The sequence below is a fragment of the Scyliorhinus canicula genome, chromosome 2 (genome assembly GCF_902713615.1).
Source record: "Scyliorhinus canicula chromosome 2, sScyCan1.1, whole genome shotgun sequence".
In the NCBI taxonomy this organism is placed as follows: Eukaryota; Metazoa; Chordata; class Chondrichthyes; order Carcharhiniformes; family Scyliorhinidae; genus Scyliorhinus; species Scyliorhinus canicula.
The window spans coordinates 84182533-84205403 of NC_052147.1; the positions used below are offsets into that span (position 1 = coordinate 84182533).

Here is a 22871-nt window from a genome sequence, read left to right on the forward strand (position 1 = left end):
GCTCCAGGGTCCCAGGTTCGATTCCCGGCTGGGTCACTGTCTGTGTGGAGTCTGCACGTCCTCCCCCTGTTTGCGTGGGTTTCCTCCGGGTGCTCCGGTTTCCTCCCACAGTCCAAAGATGTGCAGGTCAGGTGGATTGGCTATGCTAAATTGCCCGTAGTGTCCTAATAAAAGTAAGGTTACGGGGGGGGTTGTTGGGTTACGGGTATAGGGTGGATACGTGGGTTTGAGTAGGGTGATCATGGCTCGGCACAACATTGAGGGCCGAAGGGCCTGTTCTGTGCTGTACTGTTCTATGTTCTAGGGTGGTGGTGGATGGAAAATGTTCAGGCTGGAGACCAGTTACCAGCGGTGTACCACAGGGATCAGTGCTGGGTCCTCTGCTATTTGTGATTTTTATCAATGACTTGGAGGAGGGGGCTGAAGGGCGGGTCAGTAAATTTGCTGATGACACCAAGATTGGTGGAGTAGTGGATGAGGTGGAGGGCTGTTGTAGGCTGAAAAGAGACATTGATAGGATTTCGGCTGGGCCGAAAAATGGCAGATGAAGCTTAACAATGATAAGTGCGAGGTGATTCATTTTGGTAGAAAAAAATTGAATGCGGATTACATGGTCAACGGCAGGGTTCTGAGGAATGTGGAGGAACAGAGAGATCTTGGGGTTCATGTCCACAGATCTCTGAAGGTTGCCACTCAAGTGGATAGAGCCGGCAAGAAGGCTTATAGTGTGTTAGCGTTTATAACAAGGGGCTTGAGTTTAAGAGAGTTATGCTGCAACTATACATGACCCTGGTGAGATCACATTGGGAGTATTGTGTGCAGTTCTGGTCACCTCATTATCGGAAGGATGTGGAAGCATTGGAAAGGGTGCAAAGGAGATTTACCAGGATGCTGCCTGGTTTGCAGAATAGGTCTTATGAGGAAAGGTTGAGGGAGCCCTCTTTGGAGCGGAGGAGGAGGTTTAGAAGATGATGAGGTGGATAGATAGAGTGGACGTTCAGTGACTATTTCCTCGGGTGGATGTAGCTGTTGCAAGGGGACATAACTATAAAGTTCAGGGTGGGAGATATAGCAGGGATATCCGAGGTAGGTTCTTTACTCAGAGAGTGGTTCGTGGAATGGACTGCCTGCTGTGATAGTGGAGTCAGACACTTTTGGAACTTTCAAGAGGTTATTGGATAAGCACATGGAGCACACCAGAATGACAGGGAGCGGAATAGTTTGATCTTTGTTTCGGACAATGCTCGGCACAACATCGAGGGCCGAGTGGCCTGTTCTGTGCTGTACTGTTCTATGTTCTATATTAGTATTTTATTACTCTACTGACTTGTGCCTTGATGATGGTGGGCAGGGTTTAGGGGCAGGAGGTGAGTTACCCGCCGTAGGATTCCTAGCCTTTGACCTGCCCTGATAGCCACAGTATTAATAAGGCGTGTCCAGTTCAGTTTCTGATCAATGGTAATATCGATTGTGGGGGATTCAGTGATGATAGTGCCATTGAATGTCAAGGGGCAATGGTTAGATCCTAGGAGATGGTCATTGCCTGGCATTTGTGTGGCACGAATGTAACTTGTCATTTTCATCCCAAGCCTGGATATTGTCCAGGTCTTGCTGCATATGGACATGGACTGCTTCATTATCAGAGGAGTCGTGAATGGTGCTGAACGTTGTGCAGTCAGGACAACACGGTGGCGCAATGGTTAGCACTGCTGCCGCACGGCGCCGAGGTCCCAGGTTCGATCACGGCTCTGGATCACTGTCCATGTGGAGTTTGCACATTCTCCCCATGTTTGCCTGGGTTTCGCCCCCACAACCCAAAGATGTGCACAGTAGGTGGATTGGCCACGCTAAATTGACCCTTAATTGGAAAAAATGAATTGGGTACTCTAAATTTAAAAAAAAAACATTGTGCAGTCAGGCACAAACATCCCCATTTCTGACCTTATGATGGGAGGGATGAAGCATCATATGTTGGTGTTCTGCCAGGAAATCTAGGAATGGTTGCCATCTCTTGAAGAACCCCTGCACTGACCTCCTGAGGGCAAATTTCACCCTCTCCAATTTAATAAACACAACCATATTGTTGATCCAGGCCTCCACGCTTGGGGGTCTCGCATCCTTCCACTGAAGAAGAATCCTCCGTTGGGTTACTAGGGACGCAAAGGCCAGAATGCCGGCCTCTTTCGCCTCCTGCACTCCCGGCTCCACTGCAACCCCAAATATTGCGAGTCCCCAGCCTGGCTTGACCCTGGATCCTACCACCCTCGAAACCGTCCTTGCTACCCCCTTCCAAAACTCCCCCAGCGCTGGGCATGTCCAGAACATATGGGCATGGTTTGCTGGGCTCCCTGAGCACCTAATACACCTGTCCTCGTTCCCAGAAAACCGGCTCATCCTTGTCCCAGTCATGTGAGCCCTATGCAGCACCTTAAACTGTATGAGGCCAAGCCTCGCACAAGAATAGGAGGAGTTCACCCTTCCTGGAGCATCCGCCCACGTCTCCTCTTCAATCTCCTCACCCAGCCCCTCCTCCCATTTACCCTTCAGCTCCTCCACCGAGGCCTCGTCTACCCCCTGCATCACTTGGTACGTTGCCGAGATCCTCCCCTCTCCAACCCACACCCCCGAGAGCACCCTGTCCTGGACCCCACGCAGCGGCAACAGAGGGAACTCCGCCGCCTGCCGCCTGACAAATGCCCTTACCTGCATGTACCATAAGGTATTCCCCGAGGGGAGCCCGAACTTCCCTTCCAGTTCACCCAGGCTCGCAAACTTCCCATCTACGAACAGGTCCCTCACCTCCTAACACCGCCCTGTGCCAGCTCAGGAACCCGCCATCAATCCTCCCCGTGACAAACCGGTGGTTCCCCCGTATCGGGAATCCCATCGAGGCCCTCACCTCCCCCCTGTGCCGTCTCCATTGCCCCCAAATTTTGAGGGTAGCCGCCACCACCGGGCTCGTGGTATGCCTCGTTGGAGGGAGCGGCAACGGCGCCGTTACCAGTGCCTCCAGGCTCGTGCCCACACAGGACGCCATCTCCATCCTCTTCCATGCTGCTCCTTCCCCGTCCATCACTCACTTACGCACCATCGCTGCGTTGGCAGCCCAATAATACCCACAGATGTTGGGCAGCGCCAGCCCCCCCCCAATCCCTGCCCCGCTCCAGAAACACCCTTCTCACCCTCGGGGTCCCATGCGCCCACACAAATCCTGTAATGCTCCTGTCAACCCGTCTGAAAAAGGCCTTTGGGATAAGGATGGGGAGGCACTGGAACTGGAAATCTCGGGAGCACCGTCATCTTGACGGTTTGCACCCTACCCGCCAGAGACAGCGGCAGCATATCCCACCTCTTAAACTCCTCCTTCATTTGCTCCACCAGCCTCGTGAGGTTAAGCTTATGTAAGGCCCCCCCCAGCTCCTAGCCACCTGTACCCCCAAGTACCTGAAGCTCCTCTTCGCCCTTTTTAGTGGGAGCCTACCGATCCCCCCCTCCTGGTCCCCCGGGGTGTACAACGAACAGCTCGCTCTTCCCCAAGTTGAGCTTGTATCCTGAGAAATCCCAAAATTCCCTAAGAATCCTCATCACCTCCGGCATTCCCCCCACCGGGTCCGCCACATACAGCAATAGGTCGTCCGCGTAGAGCGACACTCGGTGCTCCTCTCCACCTCGCACCAGCCCCCTCCAGTTCCTCAACTCCCTCAACGCTATGGCCAGGGGTTCAATTGCCAGCGCAAAAAGCAGGGGGGACAAGGGACACCCCTGCCTTGTCCTTCTGTATAACCGGAAATACTCCGACCTCCTGCTATTCGTGGCCACGCTCGCCATCGGGGCCTCATATAACAGCCTCACCCACCTGACAAACCCCTCCCCAAACCCGAACCTCTCTAACACCTCCCACAAATACCCCACTCAACCCTATCAAAGGCCTTCTCCGCGTCCAACGCCACCACTATCTCCGCCTCCCCCTCCACCGCCGGCATCATTATAACATTCAAGAGCATCCGTATGTTGGTGAAGTAATTTGTGAAGGAAAGCTCCAAGAGCAGAACAACCCTCTTGCCCCAGAGCTATGCAGTATCACAAGACTGGTGCAATATTATGGAAGGTAGACTATTTTTAGCATTCCCACAGTGCAGAAGATAGACAGGCGGCAATCATGAGTTGGTAATGAATGGTGTTTATCCCACTGCTCAGTGGGCTATCCAACCCCCATTTTCCCGTAATCAGGAGAATTGAAAACTATTTTTAACCTGATACATTTCTGACTAATTGCCTACCGGCTTCTCCACTTCCACCCACCACGAAATCCGCCATGAGCAGAATGGGAAAATTCTGCTCAGACAGTCAATGGCCCAAATTTGTTGAGCAGCACCAAAACCACAGAGCCTGATGCTGATAAGAAAGAAAACTACTCTCTTACCTGGGTACATTTAAAAAGGCTAAATTTCCAATGAAGAATCCAGGATAAATCCTTTGGCACAGGACTCCATGGAGGGACCAACAAAGATGATCACCGCAGATTACATGTCCCCTTTTTATTCCACTCAGCCTATAGGATGAAGTACCTACTTATCACCGTTGTCCTGCTGGGACTCTTGGAGACAAATGGGGAGGCCAAGCAAAGAACCTGTGGAGGCAGCGGAAACGAGTCCATCACCTGTGTCGGGACGACACTTTGTGCTGCATCATCAACGACCCTGAAGAAGGAGGATCCTGGAACGTGACCCCGGTGGACGGATGTTCGGCCTACGTGCGACGACCGCACCAAACCCTGCTCCTTGATGGAAGAACTGAAGGAAGATTGCCCTGCCATCGGATTGGATGTAGTTGGTGGGACTATAGTTGCAAAAACAGGCATAGTACCGCCAAGACAAAAGTATAAGGGAGAGATGTGTTAGTGAAGAACAACCCTCATAGGCAGGAACGTGAAAGGGATCAAACATTAACCCTTCAAAGGACAAGGCGTAACGTAAACGAAAGGCTGAAAAGGGAATTACATGTAAACACGTATCTGGGCGGATCATGGGGGTCTTACCTGGTGCATGGATTAATGATGCTGGGAGTGGTAATACTTGTAATAATCATGTTTAGCTTCCTAATGAAATGCTTGTGTAAAAGTGTCAGTGCAGCATTAATTCATCAACAGTTAATACAGCAACATGAAGTAAGCCTAATGGATGAGAAAGAAGATGCAGAGGGAAGGAGGAAAATGATAGACGTGCAGTTAGAATAGGAAAGACTAAGGCAAGTGGCTATGGATTAGAAGTTATCATGAAATGATAAAAGGGGGAATGAGAGTTTGGCTCAAGTTAGAATCAGAGCATGATGGGAAATGGAATGAGAGTTTGTATACCAGCTTTGTGAAATGAATTGTTCCTGTGAGAAGGCGTTATCAAACTGGCATATCTAAAACTTATTTTAAAGTGAAGATCTACTGGGAAAATGCAAGTGCATTTTTTTCCAGAGTAATTTAATTATATGCATTTCTATTTAATAGAAATTTTACAGAAATAGAAACACATTTCAGCCCTCACCAAGCTTTATTTCACACAACCTCAGCCTCGGATCTTCAGGGGTATGTAGGTGTCTTTTCTTTCGCCAGCAGCGTGCAGGGTATGTGTACAACTGTCCTGGTGCCAACCCTAGAAGATATGTCACACTTTGATTAGAATCCCATATGCATTTGGCGGTTCATTAAAACATACATTCTTTACAATGTGGCTTATTTTCCCTTAAGACATTTGTTCACAGTTTCCCCTCAGTTACAGAAAATGCACAGAACACAGAGCAGTGGCCAGGATTCTGATCCAATTCCCTGGGCTCACACAGCACAGCAAAACCAGCAGAGGGATAAAAAGCAACAGCAGAGCAGTACTGAGTGTACGAGCACAGCAAGGCAAACAGGAGACTAAAAGAGCTCAGAGGGTATGCGGGTTCAGAGCTGACTGCATTTGAAAAATAAGTTGCAGTGCGACACCACAGGGAAGCTGGCAAATGATTATTTAGAGAGCATTTTGCTACTTTCTCCCACTGAACTCGGGTATTCTTTCAAACTGGAAGCCAGGAAATTACAAATTACAATCAGAAGAAATTACAATCAATTAAGAACAGGAGGAGGCAGGAATTAAAATTAATAACTTAAAGAAGGTACTATCTAATTTGTTAAAGAGGAAATGGAAGATTTGTTTTGGGTCCTGTTCAGACATTGGAAATGGACTGCTTGCAATTCCTGCTCCAAATGGAATTGGCAAATGGAATTTTGTCCTTCATTGCTAGAGGGATGGAGTTTAAGACTAGGGAGGTTATGCTGCAATTGTATAAGGTGTTATGAGGCCACACCTGGAGTATTGTGTTCAGTTTTGGTCTCCTTACTTGAGAAAAGATGTACTGGCACTGGAGGGTGTGCAGAGGAGATTCACGAGGTTAATCCCAGAGCTGAAGGGGTTGGATTACGAGGAGAGGTTGAGTAGACTGGGACTTTACTCATTGGTATTTAGAAGGATGAGGGGGGATCTTATAGAAACATATAAAATTATGAAGGGAATAGATAGGATAGATGCGGGCAGGTTGTTTCCACTGGCGGATGAAAGCAGAACTAGGGGGCATAGCCTCAAAATAAGGGGAAGTAGATTTAGGACTGAGTTTAGGAGAAACTTCTTCACCCAAAGGGTTGTGAATCTATGGAATTCCTTGCCCAGTGAAGCAATTGAGGCTCCTTCATTAAATGTTTTTAAGGTAAAGATAGATAGTTTTTTGAAGAAAAAACGGATTAAGGGTTATGGTGTTCGGGTCGGAAAGTGGAGCTGAGTCCACAAAAGATCAGCCATGGTCTCATTGAATGGCGGAGCAGGCTCGAGGGGCCAGATGGCCTACTCCTGCTCCTAGTTCTTATGTGAGAACTTCAGGACACTTCACAGGCCTTGGCGAACCACATACATGCAATGTGTCCCCCGCTGCTTCAACTCAAGCTCAGGATTCCCCATCCTGAGTGGTAGTTGGAATCACTGCATCAGGAAGGATGAATGTTTCCTGGATTATATGTTCCAGGATCTGGCCATCCCAAAGCAATAAGAGTTCAGGATAATAGATGAGCCATCACCAGGAAGTGTAATAAGAGGTAGGAGAAGAGAGTTTTTGGGGTTGAGGCCACTCTCAAACTCCAATATTCAGCATTGGGGACTACTAGTAACAACACTTTGACAACATTAGACAGGAATTGAAGAATTTGGATGGGGTGCGGCTGTTGGATAGTAAATAAACATTGCACATGTGGGAGTCTTTCAAGCGACAGTTGATTAGGATTCAGGAAAGTCAAGTTCCTGAGAGAACAAAGGATAAGTATGGGAAGTTTAGGGAGCCTTGGATAACGAGGGATATTGTGAACTTCGTCAAAAAGTAAAAGAAGGCTTTTGTACGGTCTAGAAGTGGAGACAGTCGAAACCCTTGAGGAGTATAAAGAAAGTAGGAAGGCACTGAAGCGGGAAATTAGGAGGGGTCATGAAAAGTCCTTGGCAAGTAGGATTAAGGTGAATCCCAAAGCTTTTTATTCATATGTAAAAGGTAAGAAGGTGGCCAGAGAAAGGATTGAACCACTTAAGGACAGTGGGGGAATCTAGGTTTTGAGCCAGAGGAAATGGGAGAGGTACTAAATGCATAATTTGCATCAGAGTTCATCAAAGAACGGAACTTTGTGGAAGTTGATTCTTGAGGATGTTGTGTGGACAGTCTGGATCATGTTAACATCAAAAAGGAGGAGGTATTGTGTCTTTTTAAAGATATTAAGGTCGATAAGTTTCCTGGGCAGAGTGGGATTTACCCCATAATACTGAGGGAAGCAAGGGAGGAAATTGCTGGGGCCTTGAATACATCTTTGTATCCTCATTGGCTACAGGTGAGATCCCAGAGGATTGGAGAATAGCTAATGTGGTATCACTGTTTAAGAAAGATAGCAGGAATAATCCTGGAAACTATAGGCCGGTGAGCCTCACGTTGGTAGTAGGTAAATTATTGGAGAGAATTCTCACGGATAGGATTTATACTCATTTAGAAACAAATGGACGCATAAGCAATAGGCAGCATGGTTTTGTGAAGGGGAGGTCGGGAGGTCATACCTCACTGACTTGATCGAGTTTTTTGAGGAGGTGGCAAAGATGATTGATATGGGGAGGTGGTGGATGTTGTTTACATGGCCTTCAGTAAAACCTTTGACAAGGTGCCGCATGGCAGAATGGTACAAAGGTAAAGTCACACGGGATCAGAGGTGAGGTGGTAAGATGGATACAGAACTGGCTCAGTCACAGAAGGCAAAGGGTAGCAGTAGAAGGGTATTTTTCTGAATGGAAGGTTGTGACTAGTGGTGTTCCACAGGGATCTGTGCTGGGGCCTCTGTTGTTTGTAGTGTACATAAACAATTTGGAGGAAAATGTAGCCGGTCTCATTAGTAAGTTTGCGGATGACACCAAGGTTGGTGGAGTGGCAGATAGTGTTCAGGATTGTCAGAAGATGCAGCAGGACATACATAGGTTGGAGACTTGGGCAGAGAAATGGCAAATGGAATTTAATCCAGCCAAATGTAAGGAAATACATTTTGGCAGGTCTAACATAGAGGGGAAATGTGCCATTTGTATATGGCAAAACTTTTAGGAATATAGAAAGTCGGAGAGATCTGGGCGTGCATGTCCACAGATCTTTGAAGGTGGCAACACAAGTGGACAAGGTAGTCAAGAAAGCATACGGAATGCTTGCCTTCATTAGACGGGGCATCGAGTATAAAAACTGGCAAGTCATGCTCGTTGTATAGAAACTTGGTCAGGCTGCACTTGGAATATGACCCACAATTCTGGTCGTCAGACGACCAGAAGGATGTGGAGGCTTTGGAGCGGGTGCGGAGGAGGTTTACCAGGATGTTGCCTGGTCTGGAGGGTGTCAGCTATGTGGAGAGGCTGAATAGATTAGGACTGTTTTCATTAGAAAGACAGAGGTTGAGGGGTGACCTCATAGAGTTTCTACAAGATTATGAGGGGCATGGATAGAATGGATGGTCAGGCACTCTTTCCCAGGATGGGGAGGTCAGTCACCAGGGGGCAGACGTTTAAGGTCCGTGGGGCAAAGTTTAGAGGAGATGTGCAAGGCAGATCTTTTTACGCAGAGGGTGATGGGTGCCTGGAACGCATTGCCTGGGGAGGTTGTGGAAGCAGATATATTAACGGCGTTCAAAAGGCATCTTGACAAACACAGGGACAGGATGGGTATAGAGGGATACGGCACAAGGAAGTGCTGAGGGAAGTGCCACGACCTAGCAAGAATATTAATAGGAATGTACAGAGGATCAATACATGGTTTGAGGCAAGGTGCAGCAGGGAGGGCTTCAGATTCTTGATGTGTTCGCCCAGTTCTGGGGAAGGTACCTATTCAAAGGGGTGGATTGCCACTTAATAAGACTGGAATCAGCATCTTCGTGGGGAAGAGGTTCATTAGTGTATTTAAGGAGAGTTCAACCTCAATTGCCTGGGGAACATGAAACAGCACATAGAAGTACAAAAGAGGAATACGATGCATAAAATGAGTGTACTGGGTAGTACTAGAGACGGCAGTAGTTTCATATTGGATGGATTGGATTAAGAAGGACGACAAGGCATGAAAAGACAGGATTACAATGTATGCACATAAATACACAAAGTGCAGTGAAAATATTTGGTGAGCACACATAGCAGTGTAGGAATATGTAATAGCAACTGTTTAGAATTTAGAACAGTACAGCACAGAACAGGCCCTTCGGCCCTCGATGTTGTGCCGATCAATGATCACCCTACTCAAACTCACGTATCCACCCTATACCCGTAACCCAACAACTCCCCCTTAACCTTACTTTTTAGGACACTACGGGCAATTTAGCATGGCCAATCCACCTAACCCCCACATCTTTGGACTGTGGGAGGAAACCGGAGCACCCGGAGGAAACCCACGCACACACGGGGAGGACATGCAGACTCCGCACAGACAGTGACCCAGCCGGGAATCGAACCTGGGACCCTGGAGCTGTGAAGCATTGATGCTAACCACTATGCTACCGTGCTACCGTGTTCAAACTTAGCTTCAAGTGGTGAGGGCTGGACACTTCATATTCAATCATATAAAATGCTCAAACTGGATAGTAGCTTTAACTGGTACTATGGAGATCGTAGTATTGCATGAAATTTATGTCTGAACTAGTTAAACCACTTGATATAACTCTTGCATTCATTCAGAAAAGATAGGGACAGAAAAAAGGAGATTGTGTGGCAGTACTAATTAAAGAAGGGATTTGAGTGCTGGATCTGGTGATGGGAATGAGGTGGGTAAAGTCATAACATTATTGCTAGAAACATAGGGCGCGATTCTCCCAGAGGGGGAGAAATCGTAAGGCTGGCGTCAAATCCGGGCGGGTTTGACGCCAGCCCCCCCCTCCCCGACCGGGAATCGATTCTGGTCCCCGGTCGGGGCTAGCATGCCGCCGCAGTAAACTCCGGCATCACAGGCTTAACGAATTTCGTTAAGCCCGCTTGCCAGAGTTTGCGCCGGCTGACGCGTCATATGACGTCAGCTGCACATGCGCGGATTGGAAGACTCCAACCCGCGCATGCGCGGATGACGTCATCGCGCATTTGCGCGAAACCCGCGCATGCGCGGGCTGGGATGCCCCTCAGCCGCCCCGCGAAGTGATACAGCGGGGCGGCGGAGGGACAAAGAGTGCGCGGGCATCGGACCCGCTGCCCGCGATCGGTGCCCACCGATCGCGGGCCCATGGCACCCTTGGCACGGCCGTGGTACTGCCGTGCCAATCGGCGCCATGGTTTTAAAAATCGGGACTTTACGGCCGTTTTTACGAACGGCCAGACCAGGTGTGTTTGCCGTTCGTAAAAACAGCCGTAAAGGGCTTGGAACTCGGCCCATCGGACAGCTGAGAATCGCTGCTGGCCATAAAAAAACGGCGGCAGCGATTCGTATCGGGAGTCGGGAGTGGTGGGGGGGGGGAAAGCGGGAGGGCGTCGGACTAGCGTGGCCGTAAAATTTTACGAGCCCCGCTATTCTCCGCACCGTTGTGAGTGCGGAGAATTGCGCCCATAGAAACTAGGAGCAGAAGTAGGCCATTCAGCCCTTCGTGCCTGCTCCACCATTCAATATCATGGCTGGTCATCCAACTCAGTAACCTGTTCCCACTTTCCCCCCATATCCTTTGATGCCTTTAGTCGCCAGTGTTATATCTAACTCCTTGAAAAAATACAATGTTTTGGCCTCAACTGCATACTGTGGTAGTGACTGGTAAAGAGAAGAGCTACGAACAATCTAAGCTGGAGCAGCTAAATTGAAACACGGCAATTTTCGATGGGATGAGAAGGAATCTAGCCTGGGTAAAACAAAATCAAAGACCATCAGGAAAATCAGTAAGAGAACAATGTGTGATCTTTAAGGAAGAGATGCTTCAGCTACTGGCTACAATCATTCCAACAAGGACAGAAGGTAGGGGAACAAAAAACAATGTGCCTTGGATGATAAGGGAACAAAAAAACATAAGAACATAAGAATTAGGAGCAGGAGCAGGTCATCTGGATCCTCGAGCCTGCTCCGCCATTCAATGAGATCATGGCTGATCTTTTGTGGACTCAGTTCCACTTTCCGGCCCGAACACCATAACTCTTAATCCTTTTATTCTTCAAAAAACTATCTATCTTTACCTTGAAAACATTTAATGAAGGAGCCTCAACTGCTTCACTGGGCAAGGAATTCCATAGATTCACAACCCTTTGGGTGAAGAAGTTCCTCCTAAACTTAGTACTAAATCTGCTTCCCCTTATTTTGAGGCTATGCCCCCTAGTTCTGCTTTCACCCACCAGTGGAAACAACCTGCCCGCATCTATCCTATCTATTCCCTTCATAATGTTATATGTTTCTATACGACCCCCCCTCATCCTTCTAAATTCCAACGAGTACAGTCCCAGTCTACTCAACTTCGCCTCGTAATCCAACCCCTTCAGCTCTGGGATTAAAATAGGGAATCTCCTCTGCACACCCTCCAGTACGTCCTTTCTCAGGTAAGGAGACCAAACTGAACACAATACTCCAATTGCAACATAACCTCCCTAGTCTTAAACTCCATCCCTCTAGCAATGAAGGACAAAATTCCATTTGCCTTCTTAATCACCTGTTGCACCTGTAAACCAACTTTCTGTGACTCATGCACTAGCACACCCAGGTCTCTCTGCACAGCGGCATGCTTTAATATTTTATCGTTTAAATAATAATCCCGTTTGCTGTTATTCCTACCAAAATGGATAACCTCACATTTGTCAACATTGTATTCCATCTGCCAGACCCTAGCCCATTCACTTAACCTATCCAAATCCCTCTGCAGACTTCCAGTGTCATCTGCAAACTTGGACACATTGCCCTTGGTCCCCAACTCCAAATCATCTATGTGAATTGTGAACAATTGTGGGCCCAACACGGATCCCTGAGGGACACCAGTAGCTACTGATTGCCAACCAGAGAAACACCCATTAATCCCCACTCTTTGCTTTCTATTAATTAACCAATCCTGTATCCAGGATACTACTTTACCCTTAATGCCATGCATCTTTCTCTTATGCAGCAACCTTTTGTGTGGCACCTTGTCAAAAGCTTTCTGGAAATCAGATAAACCACATCCATTGGCTCCCCGTTATCTACCAAAATGGTAATGTTCTCAAAAAATTCCACGAAATTAGTTAGGCATGACCTGCCCTTTATGAACCCATGCTGCGTCTGCCCAATGGGACAATTTCTATCCAGATGCATAGCTATTTCTTCCTTGATGATAGATTCCAGTATCTTCTCTACTACCAAAGTTAAGCTCACTGGCCGATAATTACCCGCTTTCTGCCTACCTCCTTTTTTAAACAGTGGTGTCACGTTTGCTAATTTCCAATCAGCCGGGACCACCCCAGAGTCTAGTGAATTTTGGTAAATTATCACTAGTGTATTTGTAATTTCCCTAGCCGTCTCTTTTAGCACTCTGGGATGCATTCCATCAGGGCCAGGAGACCCATTAGGTTGCCTCACTTAGTCACTACATCCTTAGTGATAACAATCATCTCAAGGTCCTCACCTGTCATAGGCACATTTCTATCAGTCACTGGCATGTTATTTGTGTCTTCCACTGTGAAGACTGACCCAAAAAACTTGTTCAGTTCCTCAGCCATTTCCTCATCTCCCATTATTAAATCTTGCTTCTCATCCTCCAAAGGACCAATATTTACCTTAACCACTCTTTTTTGTTTCACATATTTGTAGAAAATTTTAGTATCTGTTTTTATATTCTGAGCAAGTTTACTTTCATAATCTATCTTACTCTTCTTTCTAGCATTTTTAGTAGCTTTCTGTTGCCCCCTAAAGATTTACCAATCCTCTACTCTCCCACTAATCTTTGCCACTTTGTATGCTTTTTCCTTCAATTTAATATGAGAATTGTTGGTTTCACATCCCATGTGACCATTCGACCCTGTCCAATTGTATGGTCAAGGAAAGTGACTTGGGCTTTTCCAAATTCACTTTTGGCTAGGTTTATCACCAAACCCGTCTCCTGAAGTCGATTGAATAACTCCATCAGATGTTTTAAATGTTTTTTCCACGTCTGGCTGAAAATTACCAGATCATCGATGTATACCGCGCAATTGGCAAATCCTGAAACAACGTTGTTAGTTAAACGTTGAAACGTGGCTTTTCATGCCAAATGGCATAACTTTGAATTGGTATATACCATCTGGAGTCACAAAGGCTGAAATCCCCTTCACCTTTTCGGATAAAGGTACCTGCCAGTAACCTTTAAGCAAATCCAGTTTGGAAATAAAAGCTGATTGTCCCACTTTCTCCAAACGTGGGATAGGATAAGAGTCCGTCCTTGTAACTGCATTAACATTTCTATAGTTCACACACAACCGTTGGGTACTGTCTGGTTTAGGTACCATCACTATGGGGGAGCTCCATTGGCTGCAACCCACTTCAATATTGCCATTTTTATGCATACTCTGAATCTCTTTGTTAACCTGTGCCAATTTTGAAGGGTTAAGTCCGTATGGATATTGTTTGATTGGAACAGCATTTCCCATATCTACATCATGTATAGCCATTTTAGTACCTCCCAATTTATCTCTACAAACTTGCCCATGTGATATCAATAACTCTTTCAGGTCAGTCCATTTTTCCTCTGGAAGGTAACTCAACAATTTATCCCAATTTTTAAGAACATCCTCATTTTCCAATTTAATTTGAGGTATGTCAAATTCCAAGTCATCTGGATTTGGTTCGTCACTTTGAGTTGGAATCATCAAAACCTCCTCCTTTTTCTCTCCTTCCCTTACAAAGTACCTTTTAAGCATATTCACACGACACACTCGGTGAGTCTTCCTCCTATCTGGTGTTTTTACCACATAATTCACCTCACTTAATTTGCTTTCAATCTGATAAAGTCCACAAAACCTTGCTTTTAAAGGCTCACCTACGACTGGTAACAATACTAAAACTTTATATCCACTGGCAAAACTACAAACTTTCTATTTCTTGTCCTCGACCCGTTTCATCACATTTTGTGCAACTTTTAAATGTTGTCTAGCCAATTCACCTGCTCTATTTATTCGTTCCCTAAAATTTGACACGTAATCCAATAATATTTCTGATTTCTCACTCACCAGTTTTTCCTTGATCAATTTAAGTGGTCCTCTTACCTCATGACCAAAAATTAGTTCAAAAGGACTGAATTTGGTTGACTTATCAGGAGCATCCCTAATTGCAAACAGTATGAATGGAATTCCTTTAGCCCAATCCTCTGGATAATCTTGACAATAAACCCTCAACATTGTCTTTAATGTCTGATGCCACCTTTGTAACGCTCCCTGTCATTCTGGATGGTACGCAGTTGATTTAAATTGTTTTATTCCTGAGCTATCCATAACATCTTTGAATAACCTTGAGGTAAAATTTGATCCTTGAACCAATTGTATTTCTGTGGGTAGTCCATATCGAGTAAAGAATTTAAGTAACTCCTCCACAATCTTTTTAGCTGTAATATTACGTACTGGAATGGCCTCTGGAAACTGAGTAGACACACCCATTATCGTCAAAAGATACTGATTCCCACTTTTTGTTTTAGGAAGCGGTCCGACGCAATCAAATAGGATCCTTGTAAAAGGTTCCTCAAATACTGGAATGGGTACTAAGGCCGCTGGTTTTCTCACTGCTTGGGGTTTCCCTATCACTTGACATGTGTGACATGATTGACAAAATTTAACTACATCTTTATGTAGTCCAGGCCAATAAAAATGTTTCTGGATTTTAGCTTGAGTTCCCAAATGACCTCCCACTGGTACCCCATGTGTAACTCGCAACACCTCCTTTCTATACCCTCCCGGCAATACTACTTGATGAACTTCTGCCACTTTTCATCCACCTGCATATGTAAACGCCTCCATTTTCTCATCAAGACATCACTTTTACGGTAATAACACTCTGGTATACACTCAGATTCCTCTTCCGTATATGCTTTCTGATACATCCGTTTAATTTCTATATCTTTCTGTTGTAACTTCGCCAAATTTCCTGAACTAAAAATATCCGCCTCATCCTCCATCTGTTCTTGTTCTTTTTCAACCATCTGATCAAAAATCATTTCTGACAATTGCACTTGAACTTCATCTTCACTCTTTGATTTCTCCTCTTGTCTTAACCTATGACTTTGCGACGTTGTTACTAGACAATCCGGACTAATCCCAGGATATTCGTCCTTCAACACTTCAGTTGTCTCATTTTCCACTGGTTTATCAACCACAGTAGGCATCACTCCCAACTGCGATCCAGCTATATCATTACCCAAGATAAACTGTATTCCTGGACAAGATAGTTTCTCTATTACTCCTACTACCATTTCACCACTCTTCACTGGGCTTTCCAACCTTACCTTACATAATTGAACACTACTCCTCTCACCCTGAATTCCACATATTACCACCTTTTATAAGAACACAAGAACATAAGAACTAGGAGCAGGAGTAGGCCCTCGAGCCTGCTCCGCCATTCAATGAGATCATGGCTGATCTTTTGTGGACTCAGTTCCACTTTCCGGCCTGAACACCATAACCCTTAATCCCTTTATTCTTCAAAAAACTATCTATCTTTACCTTAAAAACATTTAATGAAGGAGCCTCAACTGCTTCACTGGGCAAGGAATTCCATAGATTCACAACCCTTTGGGTGAAGAAGATCCTCCTAAATCTACTTCCCCTTACTTTGAGGCTATGTCCCCTAGTTCTGCTTTCACCCGCCAGTGAAAACTACCTGCCCGCATCTATCCTATCTATTCCCTTCATAAATTTAAATGTTTCTATAAGATCCCCCTCATCCTTCTAAATTCAAAGGAGTACAGGCCCAGTCTACTCAACCTCTCCTCATAATCCAACCCCTTCAGCTGTGGAATTACCCTAGTGAATCTCCTCTGCACACCCTCCAGTGCCAGTATGTCCTTTCTCAAGTAAGGAGACCAGAACTGAACACAATACTCCAGGTGTGGCCTCACTAACACCTTATACAATTGCAACATAACCTCTCTAGTCTTAAACTCCATCCCTCTAGCAATGAAGGACAAAATTCCATTTGCCTTCTTAATCACCTGTTGCACCTGTAAACCAACTTTCTGTGACTCATGCACTAGCACACCCAGGTCTCTCTGCACAGCGGCATGCTTTAATATTTTATCGTTTAAATAATAATCCCATTTGCTGTTATTCCTACCAAAATGGGTAACCTCACATTTGTCAACATTGTATTCCATCTGCCAGACCCTAGCCCATTCACTTAACCTATCCGAATCCCTCTGCAGACTTCCAGTATCCTCTGCACTTTTCGCTTTACCACTCATCTTAGTGTCATCTGCAAACTTGGACACATTGCCCTTGGTCCCCAACTCCAAATCATCTATGTAAATTGTGGACAATTGTGGGCCCAACACGGATCCCTGAGGGACACCACCAGCTACTGATTGCCAACCAGAGAAACATCCATTAATCCCCACTCTTTGCTTTCTATTAATTAACCAATCCTATATCCAGGCTACTACTTTACCCTTAATGCCATGCATCTTTCTCTTATTCAGCAACCTTTTGTGTGGCACCTTGTCAAAGGCTTTCTGGAAATCCAGATATACCACATCCATTGGCTCCCCATTATCTACTGCACTGGTAATGTCCTCAAAAAATTCCACGAAATTAGTTAGGCACGACCTGCCCTTTATGAACCCATGCTGCGTCAGTCCAATGGGGCAATTTCTATCCAAATGCCTCGCTATTTCTTCCTTGATGATAGATTCCAGCATCTTCCCTACTACCGAAGTTAAGCTCACTGGCCTATAATTTCCTGCTCTCTGCCTACCTCTCTTTTTAAACAGTGGTGTCACGTTTGCTAATTTCCAATCCACCGGGACCACCCCAGAGTCTAGTGAATTTTGGTAAATCATCATTAGTGCATCTTCAATTTCCCTAGCCATCTCTTTTAGCACTCTGGGATGCATTCCATCAGGGCCAGGAGACTTGTCTACCTTTAGCCCCATTAGCTTGCCCATCACTACCTCCTTAGTGATAACAATCCTCTCAAGGTCCTCACCTGTCATAGCCTCATTTCTATCAGTCGCTGGCATGTTATTTGTGTCTTCCACTGTGAAGACTGACCCAAAAAACCTGTTCAGTTCCTCAGCCATTTCCTCATCTCCCATTATTAAAACTCCCTTCTCATCCTCTAAAGGACCAATATTTACCTTAGCCACTCTTTTTTGTTTTATATATTTGTAAAAACTTTTACTGTCTGTTTCTATATTCTGAGCAAGTTTACTCTCATACTCTATCTTACTCTTCTTTATAGCTTTTTTAGTAGCTTTCTGTTGCCCCCTAAAGATTTCCCAGTCCTCTAGTCTCCCACCAATCTTTGCCACTTTATATGCTGTTTCCTTCAATTTGATACTCTCCCTTATTTCCTTAGATATCACGGTCGATTTTCCCTCTTTTTACCATCCTTCCTTTTTGTTGGTATAAACCTTTGCTGAGCACTGTGAAAAATCTCTTAGAAGGTTCTCCACTGTTCCTCAACTGTTCCACCATGAAGTCTTTGCTCCCAGTCTACCTTAGCTAGTTCTTCTCTCATCCCATTGTAATCTCCTTTGTTTAAACACAAAACATTAGTATTTGATTTTACTTTCTCACCCTCCATCTGTATTTTAAATTCCACCATATTGTGATCGCTCCTTCCGAGAGGATCCCTAACTATGAGACCATGAATCAATCCTGTCTCATTACACAGGACAAGATCTAGGACCGCTTGCTCCCTCGTAGGTTCCATTACATACCGTTCTAGGAAAATATCGCGGATACATTCTATAAACTCCTCCTCAAGGTTGCCTTGACCGACCTGGTTAAACCAATCGACATGTAGATTAAAATCCCCCATGATAACTGCTGTACCATTTCTACATGAATCAGTTATTTCTTTGTTTATTGCCTGCCCCACCATAACGTTACTATTTGGTGGCCGATAGACTACTCCTATCAGTGACTTTTTCACCTTACTATTCCTGATTTCCACCCAAATGGATTCAACCTTATCCTCCATAGCACCGATGTCATCCCTTACTATTGCCCGGATGTCATCCTTAAATAACAGAGCAACACCACCTCCCTTACCATCCACTCTGACCTTCCGAATAGTTTGATACCCTCGGATATTTAACTCCCAGTCGTGACCATCCTTTAACCATGTTTTAGTAATGGCCACTAAATCATAGTCATTCACGATGATTTGTGCCATCAACTCATTTACTTTATTCCGAATACTACGAGCATTCAGGTAAAGTACACTTATGTTGGGTTTTTTTTTAACTTCTGTTTTGAATCTTAACATCTCCAGTTTTATTCCTTTTAGTGTTACTGGGCCTATTCACTGAGCTCCCCTCAGTCACTGTACCTTGTACTGTCGCCCTTTTTGATTTTTGACTATGTCTTCTCCACCTTGCACTTTTCCCGTTACTTCCTTTTGCTTCTGTCCCTGTTTTACTAACTTCCAACTTCCTGCATCGGTTCCCATCCCCCTGCCACCTTAGTTTAAACCCTCCCCAACAGCTCTAGCAAACACTAGGACATCAGTTCCAGTCCTGCCCAGGTGCAGACCGTCCGGTTTGTCCCACCTCCCCCAGAACCGGTCCCAATGCCTCAGGAATTTGAATCCCTCCCTCTTGCACCATCTCTCGAGCCACACATTCGTCATATCTATCCTGACATTCCTACTCTAACTAGCTCATGGCACTGGTAGCAATCCTGAGATTGCTTTGAGGTCCTACTTTTTAGTTTTTGCGAGCTCTGGCTCTGCTCATCTTTTAATACTTTATTTTATCCTAATGCAAGTTCCGTAATCTGTTTTTGGGATGTATGTTTTGCACTACGTCCCAAGGTGATCCCGGCCTGAGTTTGGTGATGAAGAGCCGAGTTAAATTAGGAGGAATCCTCATTTGAAGTGGTTTGGAGGTGGGGCCCAGCTTGACTTGGTGGTTTTGCTGGTGAGCGGGCCCACGCTTCAGCAGTGCTGTTGGGAAAATGGCTGCCACTGCAAATGATGTTTTGGATGATGATCTCAGTTCAGTGGTGCAGATTTTGGTGCTTATTTTGAACTGCTAAATATCCTTGAGAAAATAATGGAAGCACAGAAGAGACTCCAGATTTTTGATAGAGCAAATTCTCTAGTGGGGACATAGGACATACAATGGATACACAATTTAAATATATAGACATGGACATTGGATGAGGCAGTCAGGTAGGATTTTTCTATCGTGCAGCTGTAAAAATCGGTAAGAGTCAATGTGGACATGCCTAGTTTCCTCAGGAAGTATAGGCATTGTTGTGTTTTTTTGGTCGTAGCGTCTACGTAGGTGGACTATAAGAACATAAGAACATTCTTCCCAGACTACATAACTCCTCATCTCTTACCATTAAAGACTGACTACCTCCAGTATCTATCAAAATAGTGACTTCTTTACCTGCTCCTCCTGATACACATGAGTAAACTTCACCCACACAAGTAAATTCTTTAAAGAGATCTGGCACCTTCTTCTCAATCACCTCTTGATCAGGCTGTACAATCTTTTGCACCTCCTTCGCTTCACTTGGGCTTTTCGTTACCACACTGTCTTATCCTGTTTTACCACATCAGGCTTTCCAGTGCTTTTCTTCAACCACCAACACTGTGACTTTACATGGCCTAGTTTATTACAGTGAAAACATTTGAAATTTTTCATTTCTTTTCCACCCTCCTGGATTTCTTTTTTAATCTGAGGTGCACTCTCCTTATTATCTCCCATCAGATCGCCTTTACCTTTATCACTTGAGTATTTCTCATGTCCCCAGTTTCTGTCCCTCACAGGCTGAAACTGATTCGGGAAACCAAGCTTTGATTTATGAACTAATTCATAATCATCTGCCATTTCTGCTGCCAATCTCACAGTTTTAACCCTCTGCTCTTCCACACGAGTTCTTGCTACACCAGGAATTGAATTTTTAAACTCCTCCAAAAGCATAATTTCTCTGAGAGCTTCATACATTTGGTTTATTTTCAAAGCCTTTATCCACCCATCAAAATTACTCTGTTTGAGCCTTTCAAACTCCATGTGTGTTTGAGCACATTCTTTCCTTAAATTTCTAAACCTTTGTCTGTCGGCTTCAGGCACTAGTTCATATACACCTAAGATGGATTTTTTTCACCTCCTCATACGTCCCAGATACCTCCTCTAATAGTGATGCAAACACTTCACCATCCCTACCTATCAGCTTTGTTTGAATCAGTAACACCCATATGTCCTGTGGCCATTTCATTTGTTCAGCCACCTTCTCAAATGAAATGAAAAAGGCTTCCACCTCCTTCTCATCAAACCTTGGCAATGCTTGAACATATTTAAATAGATTCCCACCAAGCGTTCAACTTTGACGCTGTTTCTCACTATCCTCATCACTATCATCCAACTGTACGTTTCCCTTTATGTCTGCCAATTTTGATTGACTGTCATGTTTCATGGCCATTTTCTGAAGTTCAAACTCTCTCTATCTTTTTCCCTGATCTGTATCTCCCTTTCTCTTTCTTTTTGTTCTGCTAGGGCTATTCTTTCTGTTTTCCTTTCTTCCCTCTCTTTTTACTCTTGTTTGCATTCAAGCTGCTTTAATTCTTTCTCATGTTCCATTTGTTTAATTTGTAACTGAATTTCTGCCATTTCCAATTCGTCAAACTGTATCTCAGGCAACTTTAATGCTTAGCCACTGCCATAATTACCTAATCTTTTCTCATTTTGTCAGGTAATGTTAACTGCAAAGCTTTTGCCAAATCTAACAGTCTGATTTTAGTCTCTGTCCGATAGGTACTGTGTGTGGCCAAAAAACTTCAGAGCCTCTGAAACAGCCATTGTCCACAACACACTCTGCACTTCAACTGGAATACCACACCTGAAAAGCACCACAATAGGCTCATCCCTCACTGTCTTTAAGTTCACTAAGCCAATCCACTAGATAGACTTTTATCCCCCTCGAGCCTCCAATTTGTTATGGGCCAGGGTTTAGAGAACCCCAAAGTATATCATGGAGTTCACCTGACCCACAACTTTTACTAGATTGTGGTATGGGGAGTACATGGCCCACTCTACAAGTGTGGTACAGCAGAAATGGAAAAGTATTTTTTAAAGCAAAAAGATGTTTATTCTATGAACTCAAGTTAACCTTTTTAAAACATACAGTGAACATCTTAGCAACCATCAATTCAAATACAACCCCCAAAGAATACAACAGTAAATCATCCTTGAGCTTTCCTTTTAACATCCATAAGACTTAAAACAAAACCTTTAACAGAAGCACCTCAGGTTTAACTTAACTACTGAGAACAGTTACCAGGTTCAAATCAGCAAATGGACATAGAACATAGAACATAGAACAGTACAGCACAGAACAGGCCCTTCGGCCCTCGATGTTGTGCTGAGCTTTGTCTGAAACCAAGATCAAGCTATCTCACTCCCTGTCATTCTTGTGTGCTCCATGTGCCTATCCAATAACCGCTTGAAAGTTCCTAAAGTGTCCGCCTCCACTATCACAGCAGGCAGTCCATTCCACACCCTAATCACTCTCAGAGTAAGGAATGCATAAACTTGCAGAGATTCACACACATCCTGCTGTGATTGCAGCTTCTCCAAAACTAAAATTAAACCAAATGCACCTTGCAGCAAAAAGCCTAAAGTGAAAGTAAAATGCTGACAGACAGCCCAGCTCCACCTACTCTCTGACATCACTGCAGTAATAAACACCCATTTCTTAAAAGTACTCTCACTACAGATATTTATATATACCCATTTATATACACCCATTTCTTAAAGGTACTCTCACATGACAATGGCAAATAGTGCTGTTCCCGAAGGGTTATTGCCAGGCCCACTTGTTTTGCTATACATAAATGACTTAATACTGGAATACAAAGTCTGCCAAAGAGAACAGACATGGAAGTGAGGCAGACAGTGACAATGAAACAAATTGACTGCTAAAGGAAATAGATAAGCCAGCAGAACGGGCAGACAAATACACAGAAACAAGTGAATTAGAAACAGGATTAAGCTATTTGGCCCCTCAACTCTGGTCTGCCATTTGAGAAGATCATGGTTGACACAATTGTGGACATAACACCTCATTCCTGCTTATCTCCGAGAGATACTTGATGACCAAGGGAGTCTGCCTTAAAAATATTCAATGGCCCAGCCTCCACTGCTCTCTGCAGAAGGGAATTCCACAGATGAATGA

At 44.8% G+C, this 22871-nt stretch overlaps 1 protein-coding gene across 8 annotated transcripts in view; it reads right to left on the reverse strand.

Moving 5' to 3' along the window:
* Window positions 1-22871, reverse strand: part of LOC119955427 (zinc finger protein DPF3-like) — a 402756-nt gene that overhangs the window by 251976 nt on the left and 127909 nt on the right. For all 8 annotated transcript variants that reach the window (XR_005458471.1, XM_038781601.1, XM_038781620.1 and 5 more), the window contains one exon: window positions 5538-5645. Coding sequence is in view for 7 of the 8 variants with exons in the window: in XM_038781601.1 (XP_038637529.1) it covers window positions 5538-5645 (108 nt within the window). In the remaining variant the exon portion in view is untranslated. The remainder of the gene's footprint in view (window positions 1-5537; window positions 5646-22871) is intronic.